Source organism: Nyctibius grandis, chromosome 4 (genome assembly GCF_013368605.1).
Source record: "Nyctibius grandis isolate bNycGra1 chromosome 4, bNycGra1.pri, whole genome shotgun sequence".
NCBI classification, from domain to species: Eukaryota; Metazoa; Chordata; class Aves; order Nyctibiiformes; family Nyctibiidae; genus Nyctibius; species Nyctibius grandis.
The window spans coordinates 71,386,556-71,409,457 of NC_090661.1; the positions used below are offsets into that span (position 1 = coordinate 71,386,556).

At 38.2% G+C, this 22,902-nt stretch overlaps 1 protein-coding gene across 1 annotated transcript in view; it reads right to left on the reverse strand.

Annotated features, from left to right (window-relative positions):
* Nucleotides 1-22,433, reverse strand: part of CABCOCO1 (ciliary associated calcium binding coiled-coil 1) — a 52,478-nt gene extending 30,045 nt beyond the window's left edge. The window contains exons 1-5 of the mRNA XM_068397416.1: nucleotides 22,416-22,433; nucleotides 15,112-15,224; nucleotides 12,062-12,231; nucleotides 8,760-8,904; nucleotides 3,624-3,696 (exon numbers count right to left, since the gene is read on the reverse strand). Of these exons, the coding sequence (XP_068253517.1) occupies nucleotides 3,624-3,696; nucleotides 8,760-8,904; nucleotides 12,062-12,231; nucleotides 15,112-15,224; nucleotides 22,416-22,433 (519 nt within the window). The remainder of the gene's footprint in view (nucleotides 1-3,623; nucleotides 3,697-8,759; nucleotides 8,905-12,061; nucleotides 12,232-15,111; nucleotides 15,225-22,415) is intronic.
* Between the last annotated feature and the right edge of the window lie 469 nt (nucleotides 22,434-22,902).

Genomic DNA, 22,902 nt, shown 5'->3' on the forward strand with positions numbered 1-22,902 from the left:
GAGAGCAGCAAAAACATGAACTGCTGTATAAGGTACAATTTGTAAATGTGAGAAAAAAAATACAAGATGTGCTGTAACATATCTTCCTATCAAAGCAAAATAAATTAACTGAACATAGAAATAGAAAAGAATAAAAACTTCTACACAATTCATGTATTAACAATTTAAACCTTTGTTATAAGATCTGGCATGTGTTAATAGGAATTGCTTCATTGAATCCCTGCACATCAGGATTTAGTCTGTACTCCTTTTGCTTGCTTTGAAATTGCAGGCTAATAGAGGTGTACTAAATCACAGCTAGAGAGCAAAACCTCCAGAACGGGCAAAAGGGAAAAACAGTATCTTTAACACCAATATTCCTGAAGAACTCTGGTATGTTAGCGCTACGTGGATCTTATTTTGGATCATAGCCACAGAACAGCTAAAGCACTGCTGCTTCTGTAATCATTCTAAACGTGGGGAACTGCTCATAATAGTAACAGAAAAAAACAATGATTTTACTTGGCAATCTAAACACTTCTCAGTAATTCCTTGTACTGTCATGTTTTCTAACAGGTATTCATGCATACATAATATATAGGTCTTTGTAGATCTGGAATGAAGGAGAAGTAAGGGATTTGATAGCTGGAAAGGCAAGTTTTAAATTTTAAATACTGCCAGAGTAGGTTAGATGTATGATGTGTGTTTTATCATCTAACCAAGCATTCATGTCTTTCAGTTTTAACCTTTTTTTTTTTCCTAGGCAATATGATCACCTCAGGCAGTTTGGTTTAAAGGCTTTAGCCAATGTAAAAATATATTTAAATTAGCCAGGCATTTGTTATTTTTTTTTTTTTTTTAAAGACTTAAATACTGTCTGTATTTTACAAAGGTGGTTCTATTATGCTAGCTGCATCAAACACAGAATATTAATCAGGCTGTGAAGCTCCACTAATTATATGCCACATTTAAGTAACTTAAATTTTGTTAAGTGGCATGGCCACAGATATTGTATGCATAATCTAACTGAGCTTTGAGTCATTTCCCTTTTCTTGTCTGATTTTATTCTACACAGGAAATGACAGGGTCATTTGGAAATAACTGCAGCGAAAGATCAAAAAGGAAACCTGATTGAGAACGCTGTATAATTGCCTGTGCTAGAGAAAAAATAAAATCCAAAGAGTTTACAATCCATTGCTATAAGATTTCTCTAGAAAACACACACTGCGGTTTCTCTAAAAGGATATCCATTACAACACTAAGTACTGCTTTTATTTGTTGTAGCTGCATCTCTTTTAAAGAAGTCGGTCTTCTCATTAGGCTATTGGACTTTTATTCAGTAGGGAATACTTACAGCATACGTGGAGCACAAATTTACTCACTAAGCTAAAGCAAATCATTTCAGTTGAAGCAAATAACTTTACTGACTTGTCTCAAAGTCTTCATTTGCAAAAGGAGATAATACTGTAATTAAGCTCTTAGAACACCATGGTTCTTGTTATTTGGGTAAAACTGGCCATTACAATTTATAGTCCCCCATTCCAAAAGAACAGAGCTTTATCGCTGGAGCTAAAAGAAAACTTTTTAGACAGTAGCAGCACTCAGCTTAGAGTAAGGATCACATCCAGTTGTGGGCCACGGTGTGTCTACATGGGCTTTTTTTTTTTTTTTTTGGTAAGACGTTGATCTGCATAGCAAGACAGCAGTCAGCCTTTCAGCACCAATTTATCGTCTACTTCCAGCACTCCTGCCCCTTCTGTTCCCTGAGCAGACGCACCACAGAGCACAGGACTCCAGGGTGCTTCTGCCACAGCCATGCACACCAAACCACATCTGCCCCACTAACTTGTCAGGGTTTGAGCTGTTCATCTAAGGAACTGCAAACATAGAAGGTAATGCTCTCTTTTATGGATAAGCATTTCTAAATATAATAAAGTTGTAGCAAAAGAACTTGAAGTCTATGCTGGGTTCACCTCTCATCACATTTTAACACATAAAGCAAGTGCAAATAATGCCATAAATTTGTATGGGTAGCCTCAATGCCTTAAACTGTTACTTATCGAAGAACAGTGTACCACCCTTATCAAAATAAACTCTACAGGAATATAAGTATTGATTTTCTTGGGAATTGCAGTGTGCTTGGACAAATTAAAGACTCTGCCATGGAACTCAGAATACAAAACAGGCAGATTAAACTGAACTGGCGCATAGGTAAGAAATGGCCGTAAAAGAGCTAAAAATTGACACGAAGGTTTTTGTGACAGTTGTAACTGTAGATTGCACTTGTTCCTTTGACGGATCATCACCAAAGCAATTCACAGAAACACACTTCTGCCACTCCCTAGAGGAGGTGGTACCTTCAGCAGAGGTGGCACTGGCCAGCGGGCAGACTGTGCACAGCAACCACTCCTTTGTGGCTGGGATAGCATACTCTGAGCTTAGCCACCCAGAAATGGGGTTTAGGAAAACACAAAGACATTTCTTTCAAGTTAGTCTACAACTGATAAGATACCTTACCCAAATTTACACAAGAAATTACTTAATCAAGGCCTCATTAAAAATAATTTTACCAATTAGAAAGTGCTAACCAGCCATTGATCTGATTAGCTAATACAAAAAACAACCCTAATGCATTAACGCTGAAGTCCTGCTCTACTTATGTAATGCGTTTTGTCATTGATTTCATCATAGCTGGAATTTTAACCCACCTTACAAATGATGAGAATAATTTCCAAATATTTGCATCCATGTCAAATAAAGCCTTTCTTTTTTATAATATGGCTATTTAAAAGCAAAATGGGAAGAAATTATCCCACATCATTTACAAAGTCAAACCACCAGCTTAAAGTGTAAAGAAAATTTTCCAGTGCATTAACTTCACTGTGTACTGATAAGCTAAAATATAAGTGCCATCAAAAAAATTCCACTACCATGCCTCTCTGAGCAACCAGTTGTCTCCTAATATAAATTAGAAATGTAAATCCTTTTCAATGTATTTTAACCTGTATCCTCAAAATGCACAGTCAGGCTAAAGGAAGGTTTATTTGATGAATTGAATCTGTCCATTTGATTAAAGGCCAGATCCTGCATCAATGCATTTTCCTATGTATTTTTTCACACATAAGTTAGAATACATGACAAAGTTTACAGTCAAGCCCATGCACTATTATTAACCGAATTCTAGCTAGCTTGTTTCTTTACAGTCAGTATAATTAACTGTTGGTGCCTACAGTGGAAACAAAACTCTGTACATATACATGCATATATAAATATTAGGACTGTGGTCAGACTAGGCTTGATACACAACCTTTTCTGATTTTGATTGCTGATTTTAAAATAGAGTCATACTCATGCATTGCTAATTCAAATTACACGCATCAACTTACAAATACATAGACAAAAGTATTCCTAATTTAACACAACTAACATCTTAACCAAGCAATGCATTTACACTTTTTTGAAATCCAAAATTAATGTTGAATATGAGGATCAAAACCTCTAACTTGTATTCTTTAATCAGCCATTTTATGTTAATAATGGAGTAATGTTGACATCAAGTTGCTTTAAGCAATATAAAACATATGCCACAGTGCATTCATTAAATAACTCTGCATAATGAGTTCCGTCCATAAGTAATGACTTACCTCTTTACTTATCACAAGTTCTTCTCTAGGACTGTGGAAGAGGTATTCATATAGTTTATAGTGTTTAAATAAGCTGGAAAACAAGAGAAAATAGTACTATTACAGATGTAAATCTTTGTAAAGGTAACAATATTAAAAATTCTGTTCAACTAAGAGTTACTCTCCAGCATGGTAATACTCCAAATTTCAAAAAGAAATAGTGGTTTAACTTCAGGTACAATATGCAGAATATTTCGTTTACAGGATTTACTATCAGATGGTCGTAGAAAATACAGTACAATAGTTAAAAATACATCCACTTTGTCCGTATGAAATTGAACTCTGAGAAGACAAAGTTCTACTCTGAAAAAAGTAATTCCTGAAACACGCATCACCAGGATACTTATGCCTTTAATATCAGCAATAGTGGACAAGAAGGAAACAAAGCCAAATCAGCTTTCAGATTCTGGGATGGGCTGCCAGTCCAGGGAGCAAGTTTGATCCTGGGACACCAAAACAATAAAGAATGGAAGCATTTATTCTCTCAAGGTCATGTTTCAAAATCAGCATGTTATTTCCTTAAAGGAAAACTAAAAAACTAGATTGACACACTGGAGTTTTGTGTATTACAACAGAAGTAACTTAAAGTAGATTTTCTCAATGGCCTAAAATATTTATCTTCCTTAAAACATATATGGCTTTCCTTTTCACATGTTTTAAATACTTTTTCTTGTTCTCTTTCCTAATGATCAATGATATGGCATTTGTTTAATCAAAGGTTTGGTTTGTCACAGTCCATCTGTTACAATTACTTGTTCTCTTAAAATCATGATACAGAACTTCTGGCTTCCGATGTCATTTTGACATATGATTCAAAACACAGCTCTGTGATTTCATAGCAAGTCCAGGTGGAAGAATGATTCCAAGAGTTTATCGACTCCTGCCTGATGTATCCATGAAAGGTACGGCAATGTTTGCAGAGAACGTCTGTAACTGGTTCCTGTGCTTTCCAGCTAAGGACAGGACACAGGTTCCTTTCTTAAGGGAGCCACCAACTGGGATGGTGATGCCTCTTTGCTTGGTACTTGCAAGGCAACATCTGGTATACTGAGGGCCTGCTTTGAGGAGGACTTCGGACTAGATGGCCTCCAAAAGTCCCTTCCAACTTCCATTTTTCCATGGGTCTACAGAAATAACTACTACACCCAACATACACAATTATCTAACTAATGCTAGAGACACTGCTACTAGCTGCAGGATATCACGCAAATGCTATGAAACCATGTTTACAACACCAGTGTCTGGCCACACAACCCAGCATGGGCTGCTCTTTGAGACATGGCGCTGCCCAAGGCTCTCAGAGAGCCAGCCCCTGGAGGTGCCACCATGGCTGGCCACCCCACAGCACTGAGGCTTTTCTCCCACCCGTCAGTCTCATGCCCCGGCACGACCAGCAGAAGGGCTGGACCAGCCAGCTGCGTGCAAAGCAAGAGGCTGCTGCGGTGGGACGTAGGTGTCTGAAATACAATCCTGGCTCTGGGAGGTAACAGGGAAGCCAGCTGTGGGAGTCGATGCTCAGTACACACTATTTTAGCTGGCTGTCCTTCCCTGAATCACCATTGGTACTTACATGCTGCCACAGGCCACTGCCACCGTACCAGAGGTTCCACGAAATACTGCAGACCAGGGGCGATCTGGTCTAATTTAAGCAGTGCTAGAGTGCCAACTAACATACAGCAGTGGTTCTTCCAGCCCATGAAGCAGCTCAGAATTAGGAGACCGAAGTGGCAGCATGGCCTGCCTCTCTTATGCGACAACAGATCATCTTCCAGCAGTTAGTCAAATGCATCTGTGAAACTTTGAAATGCATTTTTACCCAAACAGGCGCAGACGTTTTGCACATATGTACAGATGCATTTCCTAATTTGGTGAGAAGTATTATGGCAGCTTCATTGAACATTTGGCTCTTTAAGTGCCATAAAAAAGTTTTATTCTACAGTTACATTTAATTCCGTCATTCAATTACCATTAGTTAAAAAACAAATTTGTTTACCAACTTGCATAAGAAATTTGGCTACCATAAGCTACAAGTTCCCTTCCCCCAGACCCCCAAAGCACATAGGCAATTAAGTTGTTACAATATTTGCCATTTCATTTGCAGTACATTTTTATTGTTGTACTTCACCAAAGAATTCCTGCCATGTTTCAGTGGAAATACAGGATTATGTTTAAGCAGATTTCAGGACTTAACCTGGAAATGACTCACCCCAATTTATGTAAATAAACGTGTCTCCTCACATACACACCTATTAATTGGTAAAATTCTAACAGGGATTATTTGAAAAAGACAAAAAATATTTTATGAACATTGTAGACACACAAGAAATAAGATATACATCTTTCAAACTGCACTGTCAGAACTTAACACTTCAGACTTTTTTTTCTTTTATTTATTCCAGTGCCTTGGAAAGGAGACAGATATATAGCACCTGAAAATCAGCTCTTCCCCTTCCTCTCTAGATGTGTTATGATATTCTTTATGGACTATTTTACAGGTACAGACAATTTATAATATTCCCCAAAACGAAGTGATTACTTTTGGCATTTCTGAATTTTTATTTATTTATTTTTTAATAGAACTCTGTTCACCCTGGCACCCTTAATCCTATATCAAGGAAAGAATTCCTCCATTTAACACTCTTTGAATCATATCATGGAAATTATACATCAGTATTTATTTTGACACAACAGTGTAATTTTCTTTCTTCTTTAAACATTATATAAAATGCTTTTTTCTTTGTATCTATTGTAAACGAAAAGATTCTGTACCAACGTTTGTAGCAATTAATAATTACTCTTGCAAATAAGCTTGTTAAGAATAGACCCTCTTATGATGTCATATGAGAATGTGAAGGTGATTAACAATGACATATTTCCCTAGCTCCGCTGCTTCCTGAAAGAAAATGTCAGGAGCTATGTTGATGTGTGTTTGCCCAAGGAGACAAGATAAAAAAGATGATAACTGTCACCCTCCACCAAACCTGAAGGTGTCATTATAGTTGCTGCAGAGTTTGTGCTGATGTGGTTAAGCATTTGTCCCCATTTCCATTGTAAATCCCATGGGTTTATAGCTCATCTGTAAAAAAGTGATCTGAACTAAAACATGTCATACTATCTTGAGTAGAAAAAAAAAGCTATAGGCCTATCATTTAAAATTAAAGAAAAAAATTGAAGAACAGGAAAAAATGTTGAAGTAATACATTAACTTGACTTGTAATAAAACTCAGTCAATGTATTTCTAAGTTCATAAAGTTCAAAATACACCCACATAAGAAGTGTGCTCATTCAGTTCTTATTTAGAAAAAAACATTCAAATGTCTGAAATAATGGATTGCATAAACTGGACACATAGGACACATTTCAGTGTCTGTGTATATATCCATGACTTTGTAACAGCACATACTTGTAATAAATTGAGCAGTTTGAACATACAACCGCATATTTGGTGGCCAAAATACCATTCTGCTGCAAAAGTCTTGTGGCTTGATTATATTCCCGCCCAGTTAATACTTCGGTGGTAGTAGGATGGAGCACCTAATCTCTTGGATGAAATTCTTGTGACTGTGAGGGAATTACTTCATGGACAAGATATCTCTCAATGGATAATTTACACAAGAGCTATAGACATGCTATTTGGAAAGAACATTTGTTCCAGATAAATATACAAAAGGCACAGACAGGAAGGGAGAAGAAGTTGAGTGAGACATCTTAAATGCCAAGTTTCCTTTTAGTTCAGGGCTAGTACTTGGCAGGACATTGGTTTGCCTTGACTACAGAAACTTGAGATTTAAAGAGATGTTCTCATTTCATACGGGAAGAACCTGAAGTTTTTTATATTTTCCATGAAAAAAAGAAACAAAAGAAAAAATTCAGAGAGCAGGAGAAAGAGACAAACTTTATAGCCCAATTGTAAGAGAAATTGCCTGTGATGGGTTTAAATCCTCAGCCTGAATCCGAGGGGACTGGGCTGTGGATTTCTGAGGGATACTGGAAGGCTATCATCTATCCTAGTATTTTTGTCTGTCTTCAAGAGGAAATACTTTTCTGCATCCAGGAAAACACCCTAAAAAAACCTCTTTGACATGTTAAACTTTTCCTAGCAAAAGAAGAGTCAGAAAATTCCCAACAATTCTATGTATGGATCAGTCATGACCGACCTTACTTTTTATGCCCATCTGCCACAAAATCTCTCCCCTCTAACCGCCATTCAGGTCAGAAAATGGGCTGAAGGGCTACAGATGTAGTATAGTGTATGAGCACATATTACAATAGTACATTTCCATCTCCTTGCCCTCAACGCTTACGGGTGATACAACAGCTTGAGAACCATTCTGTCCATCGTGTACTGGAAACAGTGGTATATGAGTATAGCCACTGTCCTAACTATGGCATTTCAATGGAGAAAGGTCTGTATACATTACTGTATAGTTAAGACTTTACATGGAGAGGTATGATTGGGTGCTATCAGACCCTGAAGATTTTTCTCAGATAAATAACAGAACTACTGCTGTTCGCGTCTCTTTCTGTGTCTCTGTTTAAAAGCTGAGATATGTCCTGAAACCTTTTCGTGTAGATACTGAACTTTTGTTAACTTTGAAATGCAGCATTTTTATGACTCCTATATGACCGTAGCCTTAGTTATGTAAAGTACAAAACTTTAAACCACTTAAGAAGTCCACTAGAGCTGTCAAGGCCAGACAAATACTTAAAGTTATAGACAAGACCTAGGATTTTGTTCAACTGGAATCTAAAAATGGAATGTTTTAACAGCAAACCAAGAATATTCTCTATACAGCTCTCTCCCCTTTCCCTTTTATCACCCAAAACAAAACCCAAAAGGAAGCTTTTCAGCCTAATCTTACTTTTTGATAAACTTCGAGTCTAAATTTATTTCCTGGGCTTTGACATCTGATGCCAGATCTTTACTGCTACTTGCATGTTCTCTCTTCTTTTTAATGTTTTACAGTTTGGTGTGTGCAGTATGTTGGCACAGTATGAACATATCCAATTAAATAATTTTAACTTATTTTATCAGCCGTCTTCCCACCATGTTAAATTATTCAAATAAGAAATAACGGATCCTGTAGAAATAAATACCTGATATTCAAGTAATCAATGACTGCTTTGGCTTGCTCAATGCTGAAGAAATTCAGGTCACCACTTCGTTCTGAATCAGTTTCTCCTATTCCAGCCATTGCTTTTCCAAGTTCTTTTAAATTATCTCCTAAGGTCATATGTTTGTCTGCAAAGTAATCCCAAAGAGCAAAAACTATGTATAAACATGAAAGGGTGAGGTGGGTTTTTTTGTCCCATTTTAATTATAATACTTCTTGAAGTTTAAGAAGTTACATTATGAGCCATGTAGAAACTTAAAAAGCAACAGCAGTCAAACAATTTTGCCTGTTGCCATTATTCTTATCAATAAAATGTGCATTAAAATTCCATCAGAAGATCACCAATCTACCTTCATAATGTAACAATCACAATAATGGGTGTTTAAGATACTACAGCTTGGCCTCTTACTTATGCAGAGATAACCACAGGCAGAATAGTATGTAAATTTGAGATGTATAGTATGTTTATCTTTAAAATAAATTTACTACTGTTTATATATAGTAAAAGATTGTTCTTCTGACCATGCTTCTTGTAATACAAACCTACTGGTTTCTGTATACAGGAACAGATGTTAAAGAGGGTAACCATTTTTTTTAAGTGCTTACAGTCATACTTGATTAAACACGAATATGCATAATACTCTGCACGTATCATCAAACTTGGAGACATTTTTGCACCCCCTCAAAACAGATAATTACTTTACATTTTTACCCTGGAAATCAAAACCAAATGCCAAAACAGCTTTGAATTAGATTTTACATTCTTTTTGTTAACTGTCTTGACAAAGAGGAAAATCTGAACTGTATATCAGTGTTTGCCGAACCTTTAAAAAGAAAGGATTCATCTTTTTGATTTGTGTATAGCATGTGCCGTCACTAGAATTACGCCGGAGTTTAAAAAAAAGTTTTGAACACAATTTACTACTTCTTTTTAAGTCTGAAAAATCTGGAGTAGAAAATGGGGAAATATCTACCAGTGGTGAAACAGATTTATATTCCTTATTGTTTTAATTCTCTGTGGATCTGCTCCTTGATTTTTGTACAGAAAACAAATTAAAAAACTTACAAGATTCTGGTCTTTATAGTTTTGCCCTTTAGTGGTACAGCAATCAAAACCCTGAAAATTTCACCTCAGTTTTCAGTAACAGAGGCAGCACAATATAAATAACCGTAACAGAAGAAACACTAAAGGAATACAGAGAATGTGGAGGAAATAGAATAGAAGCCATGGGAAATGAGAAAGAGCAATAGAACCAGAAATATCAGAGTTAGTAGGGAAGTGAAGTCACATAACAAGATCATGAGAAGTCACAACACCCAGGCCCAGGTCTGTCAACAGCTAGTCCCAATTTTCTCTTTCCTTTGCACAAGGGATTTTCAGCCCCATCTACCTCTCCCGGGAAGGCTCTCACAGTATTTCTGTGAGGTAAGGAGCACTTCACCCTCAATGTCTAGAAGATGACCCAAATCATGTAAGTAATTCAGCCTCGCTCCCAAATCAACCAAAGCCTCCAGCTCCCAAAACTCAGTTGTTCTCCCTCCTTTACCAGCCTTAAATGAGTTTCCACTACCCTCCTTCTCTAAATCCATGCTATTCTTGCTATTATGGTCAAATCAGCTTAATTCTCCAGGCTCTTGGGTCCAGTGTAGGGAAGGGAAAGAAAATGGTCATTAATATAGAAGACATTAGCATTTTGCTCTTAGTTGAAATGTTTGGTCTTGGAACTTGCACCAGCCGAGAACAGTAATTACAAGGAAATTCATCTCAGCCCTGGGCTACAGCATACTTTAGAAAATGGATTATTCTGTGAACTTAGCTATGAAAAAAATATAAGAAGTCTCCTGTAAGCATTTACAAACTGCATTTTCTTTCCCTAAAAGCCATTTATCTTAGCCAAATCCAAATGGATTTTCACAGGACAGCAAAAAGCAAATTCACAACACTTGCTTGCCAACCCTTATGTCTTTACTTCGAAGCATAAGGATATTAGAGCTGTTAAAAAAAAAGGCACAAAATAATATATTTTTTTTCCACAGCCTCTGTCTGCAAGCTCATTGAACTGTTCTACTTGTAATTTTATATATAAAAATTAACCAGAGGCAGACACTGCCATGGAAAATGTCAGCTTAAAGAGTTAAAGTTTGGCAACACTTTATGCAACTAAGGTCACATTCCTCAGTCAGCCAGCCAGCCAGCCAGCCAGCTTTAATAATCAATTGCGCTACCAGCCTGTCTAGTACACATGCATTACATGCAGTCTCATAAAACTAATTTCTGACATGTTTCCATTCTTCTCCATTGTTATATATAGTTAGCATATGTTAAGATACTTTCTCATTGGAGACAGGAAGGACAACTGGAATTCCAGTGATCATAAAGCACGTACATATTCTGTCAAAATTCCAAGTCAGAAAGGCCCTTGAACCAAATTACAATGAAAGAGTATAATAACTATTATAAGCTTGATTTTAAATATTCATCTTCTCTTTGAATGGAACCGCTGAGTCCTTTAGCTCTTCCTCTGGGATGGACTTTTCTCGACATAATCACCTTCAAAGTGAATGTTAAGTAAGCACTGTGATCTCTGAAAAACAGCTCTTAGAGGATGCTGCTACCATTTTTTCTCGTTATTTTGTTCCCACTAGACCCAAGCTACATGCTTTGCTGCAAATTTCCTTATAGCCACAGGAGCTACAGTCCTTTAATTGTCATTTTTCATCTTTGGTAGTGATGCCAGTTTACTTCCCTCACCAGTCTTTAGTTAATGGATATATTTTGTGCCAGAAGTGCAGCATTTGCCATATAGAAAGCTGCCTGAGAGTTGAACTCCAAGGATAAAATAAATGTAATTCACCTGCTGTAATGCTACAGGACGTACCGAATATCTCAAACAGCAGAGAAATGTGCCCAAGGCTACAGTGAGTCAGTCACTGAGACAGCTGGAATTGGAATTTAGGAGCTCCTTGCTCTCACTCTACTGTAATTATTATTTATTTTACCATAGCAAAGAAGAGGTCCTTCAGGACCTGGACCTTTTGTACCACATACTGTACAAACAAAGAAAGAGGGATATTCTGCTAAAAAGACTAAGATGTCTCTAACGAAAGTTTAACGTCTGCCAATAAGAATTATTTTCAGGTACAAGGTATAACATGTCAACATTCAAGAGGAAAATAAATCATTTTACAATTACTTGTAATCAAATATTGCTTTATTAAAATGACTGGAAAATATTCCTGCCTTCCACTTCAGATAGTTATTCTACGATTTTTAATTATACTTACCACTGAGGTTCTCCAACAGGAAATTCAATAGATCCATGAATCCTGAGAGCTGTATAAGACTGAAGTTCATTTCTTTAGCCCAACAAAATCCTGCAGTATAATAATCCAGCAAAATAGCTTCTTTCAAAGATGTCTTTAATTGTTTAAAATTCAGAAATTCTTCCAGTTTTCTAGAATAAATTGCAGAGTAAAATAATGAAATTTTAAAATAAATTACAGATTCCAAAGTTTAACTTAGTCTGCTAGTAATTATATCTCTGATATTTACTATTATTATATTATACATATATGTATATATCTTCCTGGAACTTAGCTACATCAGTTTCTAGATATGAATGTTTATGATCAGAGGACATACCAACTGAAAAAAGTAAACACACACCTACAGGTTTCAACAGACATTATTTAAATGTTAAGATATGATTAATGAAATAATAAAAACAGAAGTATTACAAAACCCAAAGAGAAATACAGCTGAAAATCCCTGAGAAAAATCAGTGTTTTTTCAGGAAGGGGTTTGTTGGATGAAAGGGAACAATTAGTCTCCACTTCATACTACCACTCTTTCACTCTGATTGAGATAGTTTTACAGTAATAAAAAGATCTTGCTTCCCTTTCAAGATTATTTTTCATGTAGCCTCTGAAGAAAAATTACATTTGAAAATGAATGTAAATAATATAAAATTACTGAAAGTATCTACAATATTTAGAAGTTTAAATTCCACTTCCATAGTGGTCAAGACATTTAAGAGACTCATCCTATTTTACTGGCACACTGTGGAAATTTTTCCACTTACTTTAACCTGAAAAAGTAATGAAAAAATACACTCCCTTGTAGGAGACCATGATGTTGCTGACACATTTGTGTCTACTCTATCCAAACACAGAATTAGTTATGTCTTTTATAATAATTGTGTGCATTTTTCCACATGAAGAGAGGGGATCAGGGCTAGGACTTCAGTTTGCAGTTCTTCCAGTACAACTTCAGCCATGTCTCGGGAAGGTAAGTTTTGCATTAAAGCAATCCTTTGCTTCTCAACTATACCTGACGATACAGGTGCCAGTTGTGACCACAGTTTCTAGTCCCCTGTAAAAGAGCAAAATCTTTTTTTCCCTGCCTTATTTCTCATTCCTTCCTAAGCAGGGCATTAATCTCAGACCTACTGATAGGCAACCGTTAGTTTTTCAGGGTTTTCACCAAGCCAGTAGAGATACACCGTCACACACGATGAGTCTCTTTTTTTTAATTAAAACCTCAATAGCTAACAAAGTAAAACATATAATCCAATCAGTTTTGTTTAAAACATGTATTCCTTTGTTCTGCATGACAAATTTGTACGGCTGTACACATGCGAGTCAGTTAAAAACACTTAACTGTGTACTGAAATAGAAGTGGAATGTGGCCAGCTGAACTTTCCAAGGTTTGAAACAGTCCATATCCTCTCTTTCTGAAGCTTCTGCCAACTCTGTGTTTTCATAATCAGAGCTTCTCAAGGATTTAGATTTTCTCTGATGCTGCTAACAATGCCAGTACTCGTCTTTTCAATATTCTGCAAGGCATGTCACTGACAACAGTATCTACAAATGACTGGGAAATGATGGGGCATTTAGACTTCCTAGTTACCCTGATGACTATTTCTTCCTTCACGGAAGGTGCTCAAGTCCTGTGGAGACGGACAGCAGTATAAAACTCCATGACAGACGGGAATGCAGGACATCAAAATTCTCACACTGAATCAGATCTGTTCTGATTTTCTAACCTTAGCTGTGGCCTTCAAACTGCTCTTGTGTATAGATATGACACACTGTGGTAAACTACCAAAATTTCAGTGCTGCTGCTGAACTGCTTAGAGTGCATAAAATACCCTGTAACTATCCTCTTTTCAGTCAGATACAGTATATACTTTACAATCCACTTGTACAGTGTGTATCTATCTATAAATACATATGTGATCAGCTGAGACTAAGAAGAAATGTACGATCCGTCAATGCTTTTCTTTTTAATCTTAATGAGAAAGTTTCACAATAAATTGCGTCCTTAAGCACATTTTAGTCTGCGGTGAGTTGTACGCTTCACTCTCCTCTAAAATAAGAGGCTTATCGTGCAAGAGAAAGCAGTAAATGAAAGAATTTTTTTTTATTATTATTTGACGGGAACAAATTTTCTTTCTAGCTTTCTTAAAAAGAAAATCCCAGGAAGAACTTTTTTTTTCCCCCCTTCAACAGAATATATTTCATTAATAATATTTCAATCTCTATTAAATGGTTTATCTATTCAGAGGGACAAGGTTGGATTTTCTTACTCCCTCCCACCCAAACAAGTTCAGTGGACCAGCCCTTTGGCTTTCAATTAACTAAGAATTTACTAGTGGACACAAGCGCTCCTAAATAATTTGGGCACTTCTGAAAAACCCCATCCTTAAAATATAAGTCTAGAGTCTCAGGTTGAACTCCTGACCTCCTAAATTTAGCTGCTATTAAGCACTAATAACAAGCGAGAGTGTTGCTAAAGGAAAGACAAGATGGGCTTACATCAGAAGTCTCTGGCTGCCTCCTCTTTCGCCAGTGCACCACAATGGCTACCTAAGGTATTACTAAGCTTTCCACCCCTTTCTGAACTTTTAAAACCTTTCTGATTTTTCAATAACTTATGTTACAGCACAGAATCTTAAATGTTTTAGCAAAAATGTTACGAAGTGAGACTTATAAAAAAAGCTCAGTACTGGCCTGTTCTTCTTTACATCCTAGTATTTCATTTACAGCATATTTAATACTATTGTAAACTCAGAAACCACATCAACATGAAATATCGGTGGGGAAAAAAAAGGAGTCGAAGGCAAATCAAGAGATATAGGAAATACAGTAGAACAAAGTAGATCTGAGATCAACAGTATTTCTTTCTATCTTTCATAAATCATATTAAATACCAATGATTTAACTGAACAATTAAAGACTAATGACGTAACCATCACAAAGGAAAACTAACAAATGGTCTATAATTTTTATTTCATTATTACACTGGCTCTAGCATTGTTATCATTGCCACTTACTTTTGAACTCCTTCTACATTTTCTTCTGACAAAGCAGTAATTTGGGGAGGAGAAAGAAACGTCCGATTAATGACCTTCTTTCCACCTATGGCATCCTGATCTTGATCTTCTTCCTACACACACATATGTATACAGGAATAGAATTTTAAAAGGTTTATTTTTTTTAAGTCAGTAACTTATCTAAAAACATTTTTATTTCAAGGAAGTATGCAAGGGATTAATTCAACAAATGCCAAAAATGTAACATAGCTATAATTATATAGCAGTAACACAATGCTGTAACACATTTTCACAAGAGAAAAGCTAGGCAGATGCATGGAAAATAGGTTTTTTATCTTAAATCCATGTGGGAACATAGTGACATATTATGTGCAGCACGAGATTAAATTAACTTGCAGGTAAAAACAATAGAAATACATACGTGCAAAAAAAAAAAAATCCATGAATCTAGATTTGAACAACATGATACTAGATTGCACAGTAATTAAATTTTAGAATCAGTTTCTGCTTAAGATATGAGTTCACATACACATTACCATGCTATTTGCTCTTCACCGTATATTTGATTGCATTTTCAGATTTACTGTCTGCACTGACTCCATCCCTAACCGAAAAAAAAGTCAAGATGTTTGCTGCAACACAATGATACTCATACAAGGATCAGACACTACTGTTTCAGGGAATGTCAGTATATTTGTAATACAGAAGGCAGTTCCTTATAGGAAACACAAGGATGTACATGTTATAGGTGATAACAGACTGAGAATGCACCAACAATGCAATGAGTCTTACAAAAATTAGGAACATTTGATGATATTTTATTTAGTGTATGTCACTGACCAAAAACATTCAACCACACACTTCAGTAAGAAATCTATGAAATAAATAAAACAGTGGAAAAACCCCCTATTTTACAATAGAATATGTAGGTGACAGTGAAGTGTCCAAGCACGTTACAAAATGTGAGATGAGCCAGACTCTTACGAGGGTGTGTGGCAGGGGAACAAGGAACAATGGTCACAGAATAGAAAAAAATCCTAAAAAAAAGAACAGAACAGAACCCTACAGAACAGAACAGAATCCAATAGAAAAGAACAGAATCTAACAGAATCCTACAGAATCTAATAGAAGAGAATTTAACAGAATTCAACAAAAAACAGAATCCAACAAAAAAGAACAGAATCCAACAAAAAAGAACAGAATCCAACAAAAGAGAACAGAATCCAACAAAAAAGAACAGAATCCAACAAAAAAGAACAGAATCCAACAGAATCTGTCGGAATCTGTCGGAATTTCATGGAAGCTGACGGAATCATCCGACGGAACCTCATAGAATCATCCGACGGAATCATCCGACGGAATCTAGCAATCTAATAAGGTCCAACAGGGTCCAACAGGGTCCAACAGAAAAGAATTTAACAGAATCGAGCAGAATCGAACAAACAAAATGCTACAGAATCCAATAGAAAAGAACAGACTCCTGCAGACTCCTGCAGAACATTTCTGTTCAAAGGGACCTACAATACATTAGCAGGGGACAGCATAAGGAAAAATATTTCACTATGAAGGTAACTAAGCATTAGAATAGGTTACCCAGAAAGGTGCAAGAATCTCCACCCTCGCAGGTTTTCAAGACTGAACTGGACAAAGCCCTGGTTTGCATTCAGTGCTGGCCCAGCTCTGGGCAGGCAGCTGAACCAGCTCATGTCCCAAAGATCCCTTCCAGCCTCATGACTGTGAGTCTAATGGGCGTGACCTGCTTCTGCACCAGGACACAAAAACCCGATAACTTACTTGTAGCAGGTACACTTCTACATCTGCGGGACTTGGGCTTTACAGAAGTGCAGCAAGGCAAAGCTTGAAGTATAATTTTTCTAGCTCACCTAGAGAGAGATACAAGTGGAAGAATTCCTAATTTTTGAGCCTGAACAGGATTGTCCTGGGCTACTAACCTACTAACTCTAGCGTTGGTCAAGGAGAGCCCCCAAATAAAGCTACACTGCTCCCCCTGCTGCTCCCAAACTGCAAGAGACACTGAAAGCTTTGGGGCCAGCTGAATTACAACACCCGAGACTGATGAAACAGGACTGACGGCAACAAAGATCATTTAGTGGACAGACTAGGTTTTTTCCTCTAATTATGTACTAAAGTACTTTCACATGTACTTTGACATGAAAAATTCTTGTTCCCAACTGTAAAGTTAGTCTCAGATACAATGTCTCATCAGAACAACAGGAATGAAGTAAACGAAGGCTTCCTTCAGATAGTCAGGAGCATTACAGTAGTCTGCCTTTTTTTTTTTTAACTAGCAATAATTCATGCAGTATAAAAAGAAGGAATCCTACAGTCAGTAATGTTGATGTAATTGAGGCTGCATGCCCTAGCTAGGAAAAAAAAAAAGAATGAATAGCTCAATGTGCTAACATTATACAATTATTGAAAGATATTTTTGAATAATTAGGAAAAATAGGAATGCTTTCCTGAAATGACCAGTGGTGTTACAAACCTGTTGAATAAGAAATTCTATAGGAGTAGGGAGAGCTGAATTAAAAGAATAACTTATATTGATGTTTTGGAAACTGAATTGGTACCAGTTCATCTCTTTCTCTCAGGATGCCCAATACATACGATACTTTATTATGTTTTTTTTGGCACCATTATATAAATGCCATATTACCAGTCAGTCAACACCTTACTGACCGTACTTCTTTATAAGGCAAAATGTTAATATTTTACAGGTATCACCCCAGATGGACTTTATTAGTATAGCACGAGGAATTTAGCACTGTATCGGAAAGAAAAGCTTAAGAAAGTTCAAGGCATAGTAGTTTTGTTCTCATCAAGCCATCTTCCAGCTTCTCCTCTGTGGTTACAAGCCAGGTGTGAGTACAAAAGAAGACCCTCCCAGAAGCACACTCTCAATGCCCTGCATGACACTCCTCCACCATTCAAGATCACAGCGGTAGCCCAGTAAATAGAGGTGCATCAAAAGTCTTTTTTTAGCTCCCACTGCTTATGTCTTGTGCTCTGAGGAACAGGTTAGTAGGTAAGAAGTTGAACATTCTGGAAAGCAACTTGTTACCTGAACTCCCAAGAAACTTACCCAAACTAACTCCTCACTGCTTCTTGAAAGGTATTGGGCAATATCCAGCATGTCAGAAAAAGCTTGTCCAAAAAGGAATTTTCTCCTGCCTCCACTATGTACCTGGCTTGCTACAGTATGAAACTGCCTAAGCCACATTGCATTGTCAGGCCCAGCACAGTTTACATGCTGATGCTTAGGCTCATCTCATTCTCTGAATTACAAACAGCAAGAAGGACCTCTGGGAAAATTTGCTGAAGTCTTAGTACGTAGTGTTATATTATGGCAATATATAAGATTGCAAAAATTTATTTAAAAATAGCTCCAGGTTCCTTGCACTCAGTCACCTATAATCTCTTCCAACACATTTAAAGGTCCTCTAGCATCAGAAACATATTCTTTAACCAACTAAAGTTTGCAGTTTAAACTTAAGAGGTATTCAAGCTGGTGTACCACAGTATTGCAGGTAAGGCTCTGCAATCTGCACATCAAAATCCAACAGTTTACATGGCAAGGTGAGCGCTTCCCATTTCACCATTTCATCATGTAGCGTCTGTAACGACATTCCCAGCAGCAACACCCCCCACCAATGCATTATTATCTTTGTTACTGCTCACGATAAGGATGGATTTGTGGCACAACTGTCCACTACAACAAGCACAGGTATCAGATAATAAGAAATACTGTTCCAAATGACTGATGTGAAAATATGGGAGAGAAAGAACATAATTTAGAAAATTAATTTTTAAAATTATCAATGTTTCTGTAAATAAAAAAAGTAGTGAAAGTCCATGAATCATTTGAACGATCCCGTATTTGTGGAAAGTTTCTGTTTGGTCAGAACCTTCACACACACACACGACTAAAAGCTTGTAATTATTTTGATTGAATAATGTTTTGTCATTTGATTGCTGTCTTTAACCACCACAGAAAATTCAAAGAGAAGTTATTTTATATACGTGTTCACTGATGTCAAAGAATTTACCGTTCATTTTACCGTTAACTGTAGTGACTGACTGAGGTAATCCAAGGTGAGTTAATTCTGATAACACTATCCTCATGCGTTGGGAAAAAAATCCCAAACCCATCCTACCAATACACACTCACAGCAGTAGACTTAACCTACTTAAATAAAGACAACTATTACAGAACTATTTGTTACTGTTTTATTTTCCTTTGAAGAATTTTTAGCTGTTCTGAATGTATAATATGTTTCTGGGTGTTCAATACGTTACTCCAAATGCTTTGGGCACCCCTTGTCAACAGCATCAAATCAAAATACCAAATCACGTATTCTAAAACAAAAGAATAAGATCTTCCTTGAATCTCTCAGCCAATGTTCACAGACCACCACGAAGAAGACAATTATTAGCAGAAGAGTGATACAGTTACACAGCAAATTGCAAAAACCCTCTGTGTTTGGGGGGGGTGGGATGAACTCTCTCTCAAAAACCCAAACCCCGAGTGAGCCATCCCTGGCTAGAACACATGTCTCACTACTTGCAGTGTTGGTGAGGGCCTCTCCAGAGTGGCAAAACCTTGAAACACAGCAATGGAAATTAGCACCAGTGTTCCTGAAGGAAAATAAGCTTGATCTTCAGGATGAGCCCTCTGCAGTGGCTGAAGATGTTATTTGTATTTGACAATGCACCACCGTGCTTTGCAAAACCATGACTTTCAAAAATATATTCACAAAGAAACAGCTTACCAGCTCCCTTAAATAACAGCAAATACCTGCATTGTAAGGAACCTGAGATCCTCCTGTCCTCACTCCATCAGGGAAGTTACACTGGACTAAACTCTCCTGCCACAGCCAGATAGTTTCCAGTATCTGAGCTAGCTCATTTAAAGCTAGCTTAGCTACTTCTGTCTGAGCGATACTGCTGATAGCAGTACAGATGTACCCTGAAAGTGTTGCATATCAGTTACAACTTTAATCAAAATGGGAATAAAAAAAACCCCACCAACACACCAGCAACACAGGCTGTTATTTGTATTATTATACACATTTTGTTATCGAGCTGTCAAATACTTCAGCAGAAGCAGAAAATCTTGAAGCTGTCTACATAAATAGGGCAGAAACAGAAATGCATTCACTGTTCCTGTTTGTTTTAAAAAAGCCCCACTTGTCCGCTCCCACAATGGGAAGTTAAAATTAATAGTTGCTATTTTCAGTCATACTATTTCTTTTGTTGTTAAACAAATGAGGAAACAGAAATAGTAACACTAATTTCAAGTACATTCAAAAGAGAACCATGCAAATATGTCAAATGCAAAAGATAAAACCCTCTGTGGAAGGAAAGCTTACAGAGGACCATTATAAACAACAGACCCTGGTAGTGTCCTTTCAATAACAAAATCTGTTTCAAAAATTTCACACAGTCCAAACGTCAAGATTTATGGATGACCAAATATATTATAACATTAAACTTTACTGATGTTTTCACAGCTGCAGATACTTATCGGGAAAAATGTTCTTAAAAATAAAGCAGCGGCAAGACTGGCTAAGATCAGGATTCAGATTTTCTAACACGCTTTCTGCTGAAAGTAATTACAAATCAGAACAATTATAAAAATATTCACTTTAAATCAAAAGGAATTGACTCAAGATCTCAGAAGCAATACAACAAAAACAATGGCAGGATACGGTGCTCCCTACAGCTTACATACAGACCATGCAAATCTAGCTTCAGCCAAAACTGGAGACTATATAATTTATAAAAATGCACAATTCCAGAGAGTTTACAATAAAAATAAATCATAAAGGGTAGTAGGAAGTATCACAAAGGTAAGCTATCGTGCGTAGAACAAACTTCAATACATAAGGAATAGAAAATACGTGGAAAAAAACCCAAACAAACGTTCACTGAATTCCTCTAAAGATTCCTTTTATAAAGCCACAAAGTAAAAGCGACAAAAATTTCAGTGGTACATTTCAAATGGATGTACAATATATTTTTGACAGCCTGTCATTTCCCGTACAGTACACCTTGTATTCTTTTACCATGACCTAACTGACTGCGTTACCCCAGTGTTACACTGTTCCAACAACCAAAGTATTTACAGAGAACACTAACAGAGAACACTGTGAAAGATGCATATATTTTTCATAATGCATTTAAAATACATAATAATACATTTCACATGGAAGAGGATTTATTTATTTAAGGAAACCTAAACATTAAGCTCTTGTACCAACAATCGCTAGGGTAGCTTCGTGCCAACAGACGCAACCATTACACCGGCTAAAAGCGGTTAGTCGCTTCCACAACAGTCACAGCAACTTCTCGGCCACCCAAGACAACAAAGCACTTCAAGTGGAAGAAAATTATCTTGTAGCAGCTACAGTTATACAGACAGGCTTCAGGGAGAAATTCTGAGCTGACGCAACACCTCATATGATCTTGGTAGGAATAACTTGTATTCTTATATTTCTCTTGACATGCAGCATGAGATGAGTTGCCTGACTGTCAGAAATCACACCAAGTAAAAAATTGCAATGCAAAAAATAAACAAAACAAGAAAAAAAAAAAAGATGAGGCCAAAGACAAGGAAAAAAAGCAAATATTAAGGAGGACTGTGGATTTGTGAAATCCTCTAGAGCACTCTGGCTACCTAAAGCAATGAAAGGTGAGAAGTAGAACCATGACATCGCTGGAAGCAAGGTGTGAGCTTGCTTCCACCCCCTCAGTGCTCTTTGAAGGGCGACTGTACAACTTTCCCTCAACAAGCAAAAACTAGGAGATTCCCACCGCCACAAACAAGCCAAGAAATGGCCATACGCTTAACAAGAGTCCGTAACCGATTGAAACCTGTCAGGCGGAGCTGGAAGTGGGTGAGAGCTCCCCAGCCGGGACTCAGCGGCCAGGCAGGGCCGGAGGGAGCCGGCCGGAGCCTCCGCGGGCCCTGGCGGGAGTCTCTCCCTTAAACTCCCTCGGGGACGAGGGTTACACAGGTGTGCATACCCACGCTGCATTTTTAACACCCCGCCCTTTTTACCTTCTCTGAAGCTTAGCGAAGACATTTAAAATAAATTATTAACAAAAAAAAAATAAGAGCGGGCGCGAAGGCGGCGGGGCACCATGGGGGCACAGCAGCCCCGGCCCTGCCCCCGCAGCTCGCCACCGCCCCGTCCCGCGGGATGGGCTAAGGCCGGTGAAGCGCGCGGGGGCCGAGCAGCAGCCCCGGCGGGGGCCGGCAGAAGCGGCGCGGAGGGGAGTACCTGCCCCGGCGCCGCCATGGTGCCCGCGGCTCGGCGTCACCGTCGCCCGGGAAACGGGGGCGGGTCCCGGGCCGTTGGCGGGGCGCGGAGCTCCGCCTCCCGGAGCCCGGCCGCCTGCTTTCACCCTGGCCAGGCGCCATCTTGGCTCCGCGGGGTGCTCAGGCCCGCGCCGCCTCGCGGGCTCACGGCGGGCCGCGGATGGCCTTTCCCCTCCGCAGGCTGCCCGCGGGCAGGGGCCTGGCGGGCCTCTGCGGCAGGTGCCTTGAGAGTAGCCCAGCATCGCCCGTGGGGCTTGGGGCAGGCAGGGCCGAGGCGAGCTGCCTTCGCAGCCCCTGCCTAGGACGCAGCTTACAGGTCCTTGGGGTGCCCGGTGGGGTGGCACCTGGAAGGAGCCTGCATGAGGAGGGATCCGTCTGCCTCATGGCTCCACCCGATCCTCTCTGTTCTTTGCCGCGTGCCCAGCCAGTCACTGTCACACCAGCACCAG